Genomic DNA, 16,927 nt, shown 5'->3' with positions numbered 1-16,927 from the left:
GGGAAAATACTATTGATGACGTATACCTCAGGATAGGTTATCAATAGTTGATAAGCTGGGGAATGTCACTCAGGACTCCAACCAATCATCTGATCGGGCACCTGCAGTCAGCGCCACAACATACAGGGTATGGAGTGGAAGCAGTTAGCTCCAATCCCTGTGTAGTGGCCAGCGCTGGTAATTGCAGGAGCAGCTGTCATTCATTTTAATGGGAGTTGTGCCTGCAATAAACATCCCTGCCCACTACACAAGGGGTCAGCGTTAAGCGCTTCCACTCCATACCCTGTATCAGTTGATTGATCGGCATCCCAAGTGGTGGACCCCAGCCGATCAACCATTAATGACCTTATCCTGAGGTAGGCGTCATCAATCGTATTTGCCTAGAAAACTCCTTTAATGGGTCTGAGTCCTTTCAGAGTTCTGTTAGTTTCAAACTTGGTCTGAACTCAGATGTTCTATTCGCCCATGTGAATAAGCCATAAGTATGAGGGCTGAATAGTGCCATCTAGAGGAGAACGTGGGAGCTGTAATTCTCAGAATGGAATGTGAAAGGACCTAATCATTGATGCTTTGTAAAGAAGCAACACAACATCGGTGATTAATTAAGTATATTGCGTCGCTAATCGGGAAGATCGTGTCTCCACGATCTAAATGTCATCTCTCAAGAGATCAGAGAGGCCATTAGATCAGAAGCCGCTAGAGATGAGCCGCTGAGTTGTCCTTGTTGAAAGAAGCCATTTCATCATCTTCTATGGAGGAGGCAGCGGAGATCTATGAAATATCCTCTAGTGAGGCTTTCTGAAGATCTCCATAAGTCAAGTGCTATAAGAATGTCCCCCTGCAAGACTCTCAGGGTGACATTAAGGCTTCAGGAAGGAAACTAGGAAATTGCACCTTCCTCTTCTCAGGAGGCTTGAGGCACAATTTGGTGGATACTGTCAGGGGTCAGTGAATCAAAAAAGCAGCTGATCATCCTGGCGGCCTAAAGGGGAAAAAGGAGGATGAAAGGCGTGAGGATGGGACAAGGCGCACGCAGCGAAATGAAGAATACAATCCAACGTCAGCACATCCTCCTCTTATCTCACAAGTCCCAAAGGACCAAGGAAAAATGTAATTCACTTCTGCTAAATGAAATCAACAATATAAATGCAATTTCTCCTCCACCTCCCTGGCATCTGGTTTGTGTTCATTATGTACTGTATGTGTCATCGTATAAACAGCGTTCAGGGGGAGCGAATGCAGCACTTACCTTCCGCTGGCTCTGAGGGCTCAGAATGAATGCTGCACACTTTTGGTCTTCCTGCAGGCTGTGGCTGCAACAAAATTAGATATAACTGTAGACAGAAGCAGAACGAGTGAGCACAAATAGTTCGAATCACATGTGAAACAGAATACTAGATCCTAAAAGGCAAGTGTCCATTATTAAAGGAGTTGCCCCACTTCTAGCTGTTTTACTGTAGGAAGCAGACAGCTTCGTACATTGCATAGTGGCCCAGGTTGGTACTGAAGGCTAAGTCCTATTGAAGTGAATGCAGTACAAAAATGGGCCACTAAACTAATATTTACGGTTATGCTCATCCCTCCCTGGTATTTTTCTAAGTGCTATTTATCACAATAAGTCTGTGCCCTCTTACCCAGTCTCTGGTATTTATCTAAATGCAAATTAAGTTCACCATGTTTATGCCCTCCCATGTGATCATATGTATATGTTTTAATATAAATGCGTCTTTAGATTTGTTCCATTAAGCCTGAGGAAGAACCCTGCGTAGGTTCGAAAGCTCACTGTAACATCATGTATTTTTGGTAGTCATTAAAAGGTATCATATCTACAAGATTACTTGGATTCTCTAAGTGAGAATAATCACACTTCTTGATGTGGAATCCATGTCAGGAAATTAATATGTGGATTAGCCCATTGAAAAAAAGGCTAATCTGCAAATGCATGTACAAATTTGATGCAGAAAACGAAGGTTCAGCTGCGGTTGCCTTTAGCAGATTATGCGGTGGATCTGCCATAGGAACAAGGCCTAAAGGCCCATTTAGACACAATGATAACGATAAAAAAATGTCGTTCAAGCGACTTTTAAACGATCATCGTTGTGTCATTTACAGCGCAAGATGATCGGTGTCCCGGCTTGTCTTCTGCATTCAGCTGTTCCATGCTCCGAGCACCCGGCTGTTATATAGTCGAGCGCTCGGAGTGGAGGATGCAGAAGACACGCAGGGTGGCCCCGCTTGTCTTCTGCATCCAGCTGTTCTCTGCTCCGAGCGCCCGGCTGTTATACAGCCGAGCTCTCGGAGCGGAGGACGCAGAAGACAAGCAGGGTGTCCCGCCTTGTCTTCTGCATCCAGATGTTTTCTGCACGGAGCGCTCCATGCCGGGTATGAAGAACAGAGCTGGACCGCTCTGTTCTTCATACCCAGCCCGTTATCAGAGAGCAGGATACAGCTGAAAGAATAGTATCAGCTGTGAATCCTTGATACGGCTCATATGGCTGTATCCCACTGTGAATCCCTGATACGGCTCATCGTCGTCTTTCAGCACGCTGAAAGGCGACAATGAGCAACGGGAGAACGAAAACTGCACGATGTAAGTGCAGTTACACACAACGATTTTCGCTCAAAAGACAGTTTTTGAGCGAATTTTGAGCGATAATCGTTGTCTTAAGAGGCGTTTAAGAAAATAAGTGTCATTCTTAATGAGTGTTCTTGAAAACTGGTGTCAAAGAAGGTAAGTGTTCATTCTAATGGACACTATAGTCTGTCTCACAAAGACAATGTAGCCAATAGCATCAGCATTGAGTATATTTCCCCACCATTCGTGGTTGTTTATTGGAGTGAGTGGACAGCCAATGCCTCTCCTCTGGTAAACAGAAACTGTCTCAAAATCAGCATCAGTGATGTTTGTCACAAGTAGCCAATTCCCCAACCACAGACAGTGGAGTGATACACTTATTGGTTGTATTCTCTTTGTGAGATAAACTAAAATGTCTTAGATGATGTCTATTCTAAAATGTGTCCTAGATTATAGGTGTCATTTCTAATGGGTGTCCTAGCAGCCAGGTTTCATAGAAGGTAGGGTGTGCTTTTTAATGGGTGTCTTTGAAGAGAAATGTCCTTTTTAATGGATGTCCACTCTAAAGAGTGTTCTAGATGGAAGGAGTCATAGAACATAGTTGTCTTCGGCAGTAGGTTCACATTCTAAAGTGTCCTAGAAGGAAGGAGTCATAGAAGTTAGGCGTCCAACATGGTAGTTCCCATTCTAAAGGACATCTTAGAAAATAGGTGTCCTAGAAGGCAGCTGCCCATTTTATTAAGGTGTCCTAGAAGGTAAGAATATTAGAAGGTTGATATCTACTCTAAAGAAGGGAGGTGTCTATTCTAAAGTGTGTCCTAGAAAGCAGGAGTCATAGAAGGAAGATGTCCAAGATGATAGCTTCCCATTCTAAAGGATGTCCTAGAAGACAGGAATTCTAGAAGGTTGATGTCTATACGAAAGAGTGACCTAGAAGGAAGGACTCAGAAATGGTAGGTGTCCAACATGGCAGCTTACCCTACTAATAGGTCTCCTAGAATATAGTTGTCTGTCATGAAGAGTGTCCTAGAAGGAAGGAGACCTAGAATGCAATGTAGGTATCCTACATGGTAGCTGCCCACTCTAAAAGGTATAGGTCTATTCTAAAGAGTGTTTTAGAAATGTTTTTAATGGGTGTACTTGGAGTGGTATCCTTTATAATGGGTGTCCACTCTAAAGGGTGTCCTCTTCAAGTGAAAAGGTTGTTCATCTGGATCTCCTCTGATGAGCCCTCACATGTAAGTATTTGATAACCATACTGTTGTCTGTCCCTTCGATCTCGCTGTAGCACCTTTCACTATATGTCATTAGAGAATATATCCCTTATCGTCTATACTTTGTAAAATAAAACCCCAAACCCTAAACTCAGCAGAGGTCCAGGTGGTGATTTTGACCAAATTTTGAATAGTAAGTAAAAAATAATCACGCACTACACGTCCTCAAAATAACTCGCTGAAGAAGTGATTTTCGCGGAGGTAACCGGAACACTGCACTGCCAAATAAAATCCCTTTGCTAGGATTTTGCATGATTTCAATAGACTGTTTTAAACTCTGTCTGGCCTAGTTTTCTTGTGCAGCTGGCTATAACTCACGGTTCTGAGGATAGCGGTGCTGGAGCATCAGAGATAAGAGCTGAGAGAACTGGGGGGGTGATGTGGCATCTCAGACGCTCCCATCACCCCCCTTCCCTCTCACAGAGAGGAAGAAATCAACACAGCTCCCCGCTGGGACTGACACAGCCTCCTGTCACACAGGCTGCTCCCCGCTGCCTCCTGAATTAGAAGCCTATATACACGTGTGTGCGGTCTTACATATACATGAGAGCGCGCAAGGCTGCTGCTCCAGGGGAAACGCCTGGAGGCAAAAATGATGCTGACCCCATATTGTTGGCACTAAGACCTGCACATACACTAAATGGACACTTTATTAGAGACCCCCCTCTAGTATCACACTAGACCTCCTTTAACCAGCAGAAGTGCAGCAACTTATACTAGTGTAGATTCTACTGGGTGCTGAAATCTCTCCGCAGGAATATTGGCCCATGCGGACAGGAAATTTCTTGTAGTTGCTGCAGATGGGAGGTGCTGACATATCCTGTACAGCTTACAGGAAGGGGTCATCAATTCATGCTGCTTGTGCCAAATTCTGACCTCCCATCAGCAACAGAAATCCGAATTCATCTGACTAGGTGATACTTTTCTACTGCTCAGTGATACAATTTTTGTGCTCTTTTGCCCCTGGAGTCTCCCCTTTCTGTTTCTGTTAGACACAATGGTGCTGGAACTAGCCATCTGCTGTTATAGCCAATCCGTGCTAAGGGATGACAAGTTGTGGATTCATGCACGTTAGTTGGAGCACCAGTGTTGTATTCGGCTGCAATTTGTTTGACTGTGTAGCACCTGTTCATCAGGATGATTCCTGACATCCTCCTCTGACCCCTTTCAGCAATTAATTGTTTCTGTTTATAGGATCCCCTTTCACTGGATGTTTTTCCTCGATCACACCATTCTCTGTATACTCTCCACACCACTGAATCAGGAAACCCCACAAGGCTGGCAGGGACATCCTGGCCCCAGCTAGTTCAGCACCGACAACCAGGCTTCTTTGAAGTCACTCAGATCGCTGGATTTTTCCATTGATGTCAATTCACTCAAACTGATCTGTGGAAAACTAGTCACGTGATTTTATGCTGCACTCCAAAGTGCCAATTGTGAAAGAGGCAGAGTCTCCAATAAAGTAGCCATTCATTACATGAAGCAATTGTCCTTTTTGGTAGGACATACCAAGGAATGCTCAGATGTGTTGAGGTAAAAAGTTTGTCATGCCTCAGTGATCCACTCTAATAACACATGTGTTTGGGTCACGGATAATAAGAAGTCTAGACAGCGGAAATAGACAAGCAGTGACGGAGTTAACGTGTCCGGCGGTGCCCTTGGTGGCATGTGAAGGTGTCCTCTCTGTGAATGTATGGGCAGCTTTGTGACATCTTTTAAGTCACGGAAATCCTGACACACCATCTAATCTGTGACATAACAAAAGCCTTCTATAAACGGATTTTCCCGAGGCGTAATCCATCAGAGGAAACTGAACTGTCCCGGCTTCAATCTCCCAAATCCTCTCTCCATGACCCTCTTCATTGCCATGCTGCAGTTTAACCTTTAACGGGAACCTGTCATCATGTTTGAGCCCTATAAACTACATTATGGTGCCAATAGGTGAGGGAACGGGGAGTCCGGGGGGCTGTTTTATACTCACTAGGCTCCCCTTTCCAGCACTGTGTCCCTGTGAAGTCCGTGTTCGCTTGACTATTTCTGCGCACAACCTTCCATTCATCTCTATGGGAAATACACGTGTAGAAAGAGTCAAGCTGCAGGCTCTTGCTAAATTTGCGGGCACATAGCGCTGGAAACGGCACTCGGTAAGTAGGAAACACAGCTCCCCGGACTCCCCGTTCCCTCACCTTTGAGCCCTATAACGTATTTTATGGGTCTCAAACATGATGACAGGTTCCCTTTAACAGCGTGGATCACAGCAGCTGGCCATTAACCACAGTCATGTATACATCCTTGTACCCCAATACTATGGCTGGATTCACACAGTCATAGTGCAAGTTGCGCCCGAGGATCCTACCCGCCATGTATTGTCCAATCTGCCCGGACCGGCACATTGCATGTTCTGTTCTCGTCTGTAAAAATGGACGAGAATAAGACATGAAGTTCACATGGGCCATAGGACAGTGTAAAAAAAATAATCACATGTGTGTACAGCCTTATAGGCCATAATGGGCCTGTGTGCTGTCCATAGAATACACAGACAGCACTCGGCCTGAAAATATGGCTGCCTTTTTGTCCAATTGACCTGGAAAATGACCATTTACACACCTACGATCTTGGTTAGACCGTGGTGAAAATTAAATGGAGCCTTCAGTGCAGATATGAACAAGCTCTAATTCACCAATTTCCATAGTTCTCCACAGTGAAAGACTCTCTTTACAGTGAATGCAGCATACACTGGAAAGACACCCAGCCTACAGTGAAGCATGGCGGTGGCTTGGTGATGCTCCAGGGCTGTCTGGCTTCCCCTGGCACTGGAAACCTGCAGCGTGTGGAGGGCAAGATGGATTCAATCAGGTATCAGGAGATAATAGGAGAAGACTGAAGCTTGGGTGTCATTGGACCTTCCAACAGGACAATGATCCCAAGAATACCTGAGAGTCCCCCAAGGCTTGGCTTCAGAAGAAGTCCTGGAAGATTCTGTCAGTCACCGGACTTGAACCCCATAGAGAATCTTTGGTGGGATATGAAGGCGGTTGCAGCACGCAAACCCAAGAATATTAGTGAACTGGAGGCCATTGCCATGAGGAACGGGATGAGATCCCTCAGGAACGCTGTCAGAAGCTGCTGTCTGGTGATGCCTCATGTCGGCAGCAGATCAGAACAGTAAAAGGGTCTCTACTAAGTACTGAGGACCCTTATCATGAACAGGTGAATAATTCTGAGTAGTCTTTAAAAGTGTCGCATTGTGGTGAATTTGGAAAAACCGCTTGTTCTATTAGTTGTGTTGAGCCATTTAAATTGTTCTTGTTTGATTGTTTTTTTTCTGCAAACAGCTGAAAGTTTGTAAATTTGGCAAATAAACCTAATTTGCAATGGGGGTGGAATAATTGTGATTGCAGCTGTACTTAGGCTGCCTTGTGGAAACCCCAGAATGTTCCCAGTGAGCCGCAATGTTCCCATAATATATTAGAAAGCTCCGTCTGCTTTGAAGTAAGGGCAGGAGCTCCAGTCCCGTGACTTATATCTGATGCTAAAATGCATGGAAAGAAATCATCAATGGAATTATCGGCCTCATTATTCCAGTGGGCAGTGATGCCAATGGATCAGGGCAGATCAGAGAGGCTGCCCACTGGAGGATTCTCCGATCTCTACTTCACTTCCATGTCCGAGCCGCGAGCTCCGATCAATGTGGCTGCAATAAATTATTCACTTCATTTCCTTAGCTAATTATTCTCAGGAGTTTTTTTTTTTCCTTGACAGAAATACATTGGCGCTTACCTGGCCATTAGCGAGTGGAAACAGGTCACAGCGTTGTCCCGTTGGGCGGCTACCAGCAAACAGGGGCCGGTGATTTCAGCTTTGAACTGCAGGTACAAATGAATACGTTATTTGATCAGTGATCTAACTTGATAACTAGTAATAGCTGCCAACGGATAGCTCATCAAGTTCATTAAAAAGTAAGAAGATCTATCATTCAGGAGTCTGGGAAAGCTGGGTAAAAACCCAGTGGCAGATGTAAAGGCTGCCATATTGGGAAAGGCATTTGAAATAATCCCATGGGTGCTGTACTGGACTTTTTTTTAGGGAAATGCTCATTGAGGAACGGCTTAAAGCGGTATTCTGGGCTACTTGAATTGATGACGTATCCTCTGCATAGGTCATCAGTAGTTGACAGATTGAGGTCCACCGCTCGGGACCCCCGCCCATCAGCTGATCACCTGATGTCACTGTAAGGAGAATTTATGTGTTTATCAAAGAGAAGACGATCCCAGATCCCGTGCAGAAGTCTGGACCCAGGAGAAATTCAAATCAAACCAACTTTATGTGGTATCAAATAATTTCTACTTTATTCTGAGGTGGACAAAGTATTTATATCCTAAATGACATCACAGTAAAGATTATACCTCCAAAAATGGATAGAATATATGATAGGTTAAGATAAAAAATGATTAACATAAGTTACACCTTCTAGGGTGTATCTATTACATACAATGAGACCACTATGAATTCAGGAGAAAGGAATGCATGTAATACTTTACAGACTTACCCCCTGTAGTGTGTAGCTTCCTGTCTATAGATATGCATACATGGGGGGTCTAGTAGACTATCATCTTTCCTGAGAAGACATGGAGGCCTAAAGAAGGGTTATATTTTAACCCTTTCACTACTCATACCAGTATCATGCTCTACAAGGCAATATAGAATAATTAACTGATACATTGATCTACAATTTTCTTAACATTCCCCACTTTAGATCAATATGTCAACACAGTATAATAGTAAATACACATATATAATGACTCTACCACAGACCCCCTGGCTACGGCCCGAAGCTTTATTACCAGGACGCCTGGGTTCACACTTCAAGACTAAGTATATAATTATTTCATATAAAAGCATTACATTGATATATATATATATATATATATATATATATATATATATATATATATATATATATATATATAAAGTCATTCCACCAATTGTACCCACAATTAGGCCCGCCTCCAAGAGAAGCTTGGCCTTGATTTATTATGAGATTGATGTTTCTTTCTTCATATATAAATGATTGTCCATCATGATATAAAATCTTATTTATTGAAATGTCACCCAGTTATTAGAGCGATCCTCCGGTACAATCAGAACGCACTGGAATCAAAATGTCACACTTCAAAATCATCAAAGAAAAATGGTGCTTTCTTCATAGAACTTTTACCCATCACTTGTCATAAAAGGTGGTCACCTGACCCAGTAAATCATCCTGTTCTTCGTCATCTTGTATATTTTGGAACATAGTTTTGGTGATGGAAGTGTTAATAAGGTTTTGTAATAGTCCTCGAATACATGGAATACAACAACAACCACAGAGTACTAGAATGGAGGCAAATACTGACATAGAGACTAATGTGGAGTATATGACTTGTGACCAGTGTCCAAACAAGCTTTCAACCAGTCCCTGAATGGATCGTCTATGCCAGAGTTATCAGCTAGTTCATTTGATAATGCATTTAACCCTTCCAGTGCTCGAGTAACACTACCATCAGGTGCCGTGTTATTAGGAATGAAAGTACAACAATATCCTCCAATCATTTTACAAACTCCTCCTTTTTCTGCTAGTAACATATCAAGAGCCATTTCTATGTTGCCATGCAATAAGTGTAAGGTGTGTCCTAGTTGTTCCTCTAGGCCCCTGATTGCATCCCTTGTATAATTAACAAATCTCTGTTGGTTATAGTATGTATATATTCCAGTCTACATTTTTATTCACTGTTACCCACCATACGAGAAGAGACTCAAACCCCCTGCAGCCATCCGATTTCTCGTCCCATACTCGTCCGGTACCCCCCTTGGGACCCCGATGGGTCAGAGGAACCTTTGGGAGAGGTGTTCCTAGTTCTCCGGACACGGCCCTTGCTGTTGCCCTCGGAGGTCATGAGGTATATAGGCATTATCAGTTGTACCAAGCACAATCCCGTTAGGGGCTGTACCTGGCACCTGTTCTAGGCCCGGTCACCACACAACCATCACACGTCTGTGCGTGCTCTCTGTAGCTCAGGCCATATCCCAGAGACAGCGTGCCCTTACGGTTCTCCTCTCCGCACAGCATCCCTCAGGCAGTCTCCCGTAGTCTGCCTTGGTCCCATTACCAGGTAGCGCGAAGCAAGTCTAACCCCAGGATCAGAGGCAACAGCAGGTATTTGGTCCCCGCTCACAGGTGGAAACAGCAAACTCAATGTATAACATGGATCACTTATCTGTGGGGGGTAGGTAGAGTTAAGAAGCTTAATCACACATTTTACGTTCATCACACCGTGAGGACTTGTCATTAACTTTTATCTATCGTGGGGTCAAGTCTTTCTATCTCATATAATTATTATTAACATTCTCTATACACAATATTTACTGCATAACATTAAGATTCACACAACTACTACTACTCCAATCATCTGCAGTCGCTTAATCCTCCAACCTTAACAACCCCCCCTCAGGAATTTCTCTTATCAGGGAGAGGTGATGGAGTAAGATAAACAGAGCTTTAGCTGTGGCTGGACTCCTTCAGCTAACTGCAGCATCCTTGTGCTATCCTTCCCGTAATAGGGACACTCAGCTCTCACATTATCAACAACTTCATTATTATTATTATATCTTACATGACATTATCACATTGAAAACACCATTTAACAATCAAAATCACTGCAAACCAATCACAGAACGGACATGTACACAAATAACAGCAAGAATGGACGTTCCCTATTCACACAGGTTTATACTAAACTTCATTCCTGATCATCTTCATTACAGGTCTATTCATATCAAGCAAGCAGAGCATGGCTAGAGTCAGTCACACTCCCCCCCCTCCCTTTTTCTCACTGAACTCTAAAGCTAAAAAGTGGGGGTGAGGGTGAAAGAAGCATTCCCATGTAACAGACGATTTAACCATTTGTGAGCTGACCCCATCTTATAGCACACACTTAATAAGATAGACAACATATCATCAACACACAGAGGACAGTGATGGAGGGTTCTGACTATTCCTATGCAGTTCAGAGAAGGCACTAATCACTGGTGTTGTGTACTACAAGTGCAAGCATTGGGATGCCAGGTAGAAGGTACAGCTATGGGATGTAAGGAGCCAAGATGGCGTCTGGGCGGCGGCCGAAGGTATTACAGCAGGTACTAAAATGGCCGCAGGCCATGACTAGCACTAAGATGGCCGCCAGGGACGTGGCCTGACTAGGAGTACTATCAAGCCAGGCAAGCATCTAGCCACACCTTACCCCTTTGTGTGCAATGCCAACAAGTCCCTCATCTGACACACATCTATAATAATCTTTGTGTATAGCGCCAACATATCCTGCAGCGCTTACATAGACAGGGGGATACAGAAGGTAAAGGGATGGAGATGTGCACGGTATGGCGAGGTAGGGATGTGCACGGTATGGCGGGGTGGAGATGTGCACAGTATGGCGGGGTGGAGATGTGAGAGATGCTATACACATAGACAATGGTCAGACATTTAGCCGTGTGACGGCAGAAACTGTGTGACTGCAGGAGCGGTTTATGACGGCTAGCAGGGATTGCAGTCAGTAGGTCAGGGAGCAGATCTACCAGTATGGCGCTCGTCACTCCTTCTATAGAAGTTACACCCCGCGCTCTCCCAGCATCCCCCATGTATAGGACGGCGTTCCCTCCTGGTCTTATACTCCCTTCTGCATTGTTTAGCACAAATAATACAAGACAAAATTTTTTTTTTTTAGAGTAGTTTGTAAACCCCTGGGCTGTGAACACTGTCCATATGAGTGCCACCATCCCCCCTGTTGAGACATGACACAGCCCATGGCTCAAAACTGCTGCACATCTGAAGAACGATTTAGGTAAGATAGGTTTGGTTTTTGTTTTTTTTTTTTAACGGAGATGTACAGCCCATCTACAAGAGATACATCCTGCAGATCTGGTCTGAGTAACACCTCATGTGCCATCTCTCCTAGACAGTTGTATGGGGGACCGTCTGAAGAAATAGGCAGTAAGGTGGATGGATGGAGCGTAGCACATCCCTAGGTTGTCAGGTGTGGCTGTGAGTAGTAGTGTCCTGCAGGGGATGTCTAGGAGGACTAAGATATGAGTATAACTAACTGCGTGCGGTACTCAGTGTGTGGGGGGACAGCACTATAGTGGCAGAAGGTCTGACTACCGCTTGTACACAGGCTGGGAACGCTCGGCCACTGGATCTAATCTGCAAGAGTAGTATGCCAGCAGTCTGTTTTCCACCGTGTTCCTGAGTTAACACAGAGGTGATATATCCTTCTCCTGAGTCAACAGTTAGCACAAAGGGCTTGCTGTAGTTCAGCAGCCCCCCAGACTGATGTGCCCACCAGAGTCTGTTTTAACCTGACAAAGGCTTCCTCAGAGGCCCATCTCACTGGATCCTGCCGGCTGCAGCCAGAGGGTCATCATAGATGATTCTGGTAAGAAGCGCTGTCAGAGATGCAGAATTTGAGATCCAAGAGCTGTAGAAGTTTGTCTGTTACGATCGTGTGGGCAGGCAAAGCACGGAACCCACATGATCATGACCAAAGGGGAGCACACGGGTATCACCAGGGTCACACGGGACTCACACCAGTTTCAGGCAACTGACCCTGTGCTACAAGGGAGGATGACAGTGGCCCTACCTAAGCGGGGACATTGCCCTAATAAGGGCAGCCCAGCGGTCTTCGGATCTGGGCCCTAGCTGATCCTAGGAGCCACACACCAGAACAGGATGCATTCACATGCCACATGACAGACCCAGAATACACTGCATACAACATACAACCACTAGTAACAGATTGGAAGCTGAACGTAAATACCAGGTATTAGTTGACATGTTGTACAAGATGTTGAAAGCTAGCAGGCCACTTCACGGCTCCTGGTTACACTGCTAGTCCCTACACTAACCAGGAGTCCAGCAGAACCGGACACCGTTCACACCGCACGCTGCAACAGGACAGGACACCGATAGCAGGACACACAGCAAGCTAACACAAAACTGACAGAATTTAAACGTACAAACGGACATGAACCAAGTCACACTGCAACCCTCACCAGACAAGCATTCATGACGGCCCACCTGAGGGGCCATATAGACTGACCAGGGGATTGGCTAGCAGACAGCACCACACCCAGCCAGCTCAATCATTAACCCTGTGAGTGCTGTGCTGCTGGAAACACAATAGAACAACAAATCCCAGCAGCACACGTAACATTCTCATTCCCAAAAAGAAGATCATTTGCTCATAGTTTTGGGACCTCCAGAATTGCTTGCCTACCTTCATCTGACAGGTTATACCCCAAATATTTAACCGTTTGCTGACCGTATTGGAGTTTCTACATGTTTACTTTATGGCCTTGCTCATAAATAAACCTCAAGAGTGCGACTGTGTCCCTCCACAATTCTCTCCACTGTCTGCTGCTGGCTACCAACATGCAGTAGTCGCTGACTACCTCTAAGAGGCTGGAACTGGGCTAAGTGTACTGACATAGCCTGGGAGACAATTGTTGGAGATTCACAGCAGCCCTGAGGTACCTGGTGAAGGTATACCTAATTTTATCATAATATCTCATTACAACACATTTACTGGACATATTCGGGACTATATAATCTGACATTTCACAGGCTTATTTGTCTCTAGGTCTGTTATAACTGGTTCAGAGAGGGATTCCCTGTGGGTCCGGCCATTAACCCCTCTTACCAGTATATGACTATTACTACATTTAACATTGGCTACATATTGGGATGTATTAATGTCCTGGTGGCTCCTTAGCCCACCAAGAAAGTAATCATCCGCCCATTCACCTGGAGATCTATCTCAGGCAGTGGAGATTGCCATGAGATCCTCCAAGTGTTGTACATCGACCCCTCCTAGTCATTTTTCCCCAAGGTCGCTGAGAACATTGTTTCTCAGGGCACTCTCAGGCAAAATCACTAGACTTCCATTATTCAAACACACATTTAAATCCCCGAGCTGCATCCCACCTCTGCTTCTTCCTCTGTCTCTACTTTCACATCCTCTCGCTGTCCAATGACCTCTCTTACTTTCTTGAACCATCATATCACATTCCTCTCCCTGTATAAAAAAAACCTCACTTTCTGACCCTTTTCTTTGTAACACTTTTCTGCATGTTTTGCATATTGCAAAACATCCTGCAACGATCCCATCCTCAGGGTAACTATGTATCTCATTATATAACCTCCTATTTCCTTCTTTACTGCACTTACTAACGTGTTCCTTAATGGCTGATTATATGCAGCATTAGGATCATCTCTCGAGCCCCCTGATTATACTATGGAAGGGGTCTACCATCTCCTCCCCTCCCATTCTAATTTCCTTCTACAGAACTCCAATCTGGCCATAGAATTATTCTATCTGCTCTCTCTATTTTCATTCAATTGGAACTCCCCATTAACCCTTTGAATTGTTCATCAAACTGTCGGGCGTCTATTTTTATATGGGCGTGACAGTTTGGGGCTTCTTTTAACCAGACTTCAGCAACGGATAATCCGTATTTCTGCTGATCTTTTAGCTGATTTTGTCCGTATTGTATCACATAATTCTTTACAACTAGAACTTTTAATTTATTTATTTATTCCACTCATCTCAATCACTCACACATTCGCTTCATGCAATATAAGACAGCAATACAAATAGTACATTATGTTAGTAGGCGGCCGCCCTCTTCATATTCTTAGTTACTCTATAACACAATATCAAAGAGAAAGTAATAGAAAGATAAGAAGTAAAGTTCCTGGACACCCCTGTGTCCCATGACGTCATCTAACCACTTTTTACGTGTCGCACGGAGTTAATTCTTTCCTGTAGCCTTCTCACAATGGCTATGGTCTCACATAGACTACTGCTATTGCCCCTTTGGCAACCCATTCGTCTATACTTGCCTCTCATTTACAATACACATTGTAAATTCTACTAACACTAAAGTATAAAGAAGAAGAAGAAGAGAGAAGAGAAGTTTAACCATTGTTATACTTACTACACGTTATCTGGGAGGCTTCCAAATTCTCCGGCTAGTTCGGAAAAACGTCACTGTTTCAGACAGGATGCCCGACTGGCCTCTAATTACGTCTAAGCAAGACGGAGGTCTTTTAATGATCGGAGAGTACTTCAGACCCACCTTTTCACAGCCAGGCTGTCCTCTCCCTCTGCAGTGAGTGATTCCGGCTCGAAGGACCAAAAATGTAAGGAGAATTTATGTGTTTATCAAAGAGAAGACGATCCCAGATCCCGTGCAGAAGTCTGGACCCAGGAGAAATTCAAATCAAACCAACTTTATGTGGTATCAAATAATTTCTACTTTATTCTGAGGTGGACAAAGTATTTATATCCTAAATGACATCACAGTAAAGATTATACCTCCAAAAATGGATAGAATATATGATAGGTTAAGATAAAAAATGATTAACATAAGTTACACCTTCTAGGGTGTATCTATTACATACAATGAGACCACTATGAATTCAGGAGAAAGGAATGCATGTAATACTTTACAGACTTACCCCCTGTAGTGTGTAGCTTCCTGTCTATAGATATGCATACATGGGGGGTCTAGTAGACTATCATCTTTCCTGAGAAGACATGGAGGCCTAAAGAAGGGTTATATTTTAACCCTTTCACTACTCATACCAGTATCATGCTCTACAAGGCAATATAGAATAATTAACTGATACATTGATCTACAATTTTCTTAACAGTCACTGCAGCAGGCCGGATGTCGTCATCAGTGGTCTCTGCAGAAATTGGGAGCACAGCCTTGACTCCCACTGCAATCAATGGGAGCACTGCGCTGCTCTTAGACTTCTTGCTAGTGTTATGGTCAGAATGTCATGTCCAGCCCTGGCCAGAAGGGCTCTTTGACACAGGTGTAAGCGTATTTCGGTCTGTGAATATGCAGAGTATTCATGGACCATAAAATGCTTATTCTCTGCATATTTGGTCCCTTATCTGGGTTATTTGCGCACAGTCTACGCAGGTTCCCTGTGTATTCACTGTGTAATCGGGCTCACCCATTCACTTCTGTGCCCTATTTCAGTGTAAATAAGGGAGATGGAATAATACCTCCACAGTGCCACCTATTGGAGGGCAGCATTCCTTCAAGCCAAAGTTAGACTCTTTATACAAACCTTGTAACAATGACTGGGAATTAAAAGCAAAGCCAGACTCCATGCACAGACAGCTGTTTCAGAGTATTTGCCCTTTCCAGTCATTGTTACAAGACTTGTATAAAGAGTCTAACTTTGGCTTGAAGGCATGCTGCCTTCCAATAGGTGGCACTGTGGAGGTATTATTCCATCGCCCTTATTTACATATTACCCAGAGGAGGATGAATGGCGTTTTGAGTCTCCTCACTCACCATCTAGCTGCTCTCCCTAAGGAGAAAAGATAGCCATTTCAGTGTGTAATATGTACCAAACTAGGACATGCTGCTTATTTTTTCACATGATGGAAAATCGTGTAAAAAGTAAGCTCGTCTGTTTACCCCAGTGTAAAATCACTGGGGATTCAGCATAGCGTATTACACATATAATACACTGTGCAAATATGCCCATATGAACAAGCCTTTAGAGAAGCAGGAAGGAGACCAAAAGCATGCTCCAGTTGATTTCAATAGGAATGAAGTTGGGCGATCAGCTGATGGATGGGGGTCCCGAGTGGCAGATTACCCGGAATACCCCTTTAAAGCAATCCAGTTTTATCATACTTTTGACAATTTGACCCATTCTAATAAATTTGCATAGGGGCATTCACTGGAAATGGTAGCCTGCAGGGGGTGTAGTTTCTCCTTGCAGAGACCACAAGTTGGTGTATAGAGTCTTCCAGGCAATGCTTATGGGAAAGGGTATGCAAATTAGATATAGCATAGTATACATGGAAACATATTTCCCACAATCCCGGGAAAAATCAGATCAGATCTATGAGCACCGGCCCAGGAAGCCAACTGACAGTGGAAGTAGATTTACTATAGAAATTTTTGCCGTTTTCAGGCGCAAATTGTGCCAGAAAATTGTCTTACATGATTTGCACCA

At 44.1% G+C, this 16,927-nt stretch overlaps 1 protein-coding gene across 1 annotated transcript in view; it reads right to left on the bottom strand.

Annotated features, from left to right (window-relative positions):
* Positions 1-598: 598 nt before the first annotated feature.
* Positions 599-16,927, bottom strand: part of LOC136577596 (dynein axonemal assembly factor 8-like) — a 71,720-nt gene continuing 55,391 nt past the window's right edge. The window contains exons 11-13 of the mRNA XM_066577521.1: positions 7,630-7,715; positions 1,250-1,313; positions 599-982 (exon numbers count right to left, since the gene is read on the bottom strand). Coding sequence (XP_066433618.1) covers positions 905-982; positions 1,250-1,313; positions 7,630-7,715 — 228 coding nt within the window. The 3' untranslated portion in view covers positions 599-904. The remainder of the gene's footprint in view (positions 983-1,249; positions 1,314-7,629; positions 7,716-16,927) is intronic.

This window comes from Eleutherodactylus coqui, chromosome 8 (genome assembly GCF_035609145.1).
Source record: "Eleutherodactylus coqui strain aEleCoq1 chromosome 8, aEleCoq1.hap1, whole genome shotgun sequence".
NCBI classification, from domain to species: domain Eukaryota; kingdom Metazoa; phylum Chordata; class Amphibia; order Anura; family Eleutherodactylidae; genus Eleutherodactylus; species Eleutherodactylus coqui.
The sequence above is the reverse complement of the archived record's forward strand: the minus strand, read 5'-3'. Positions and strand labels throughout refer to the sequence as shown.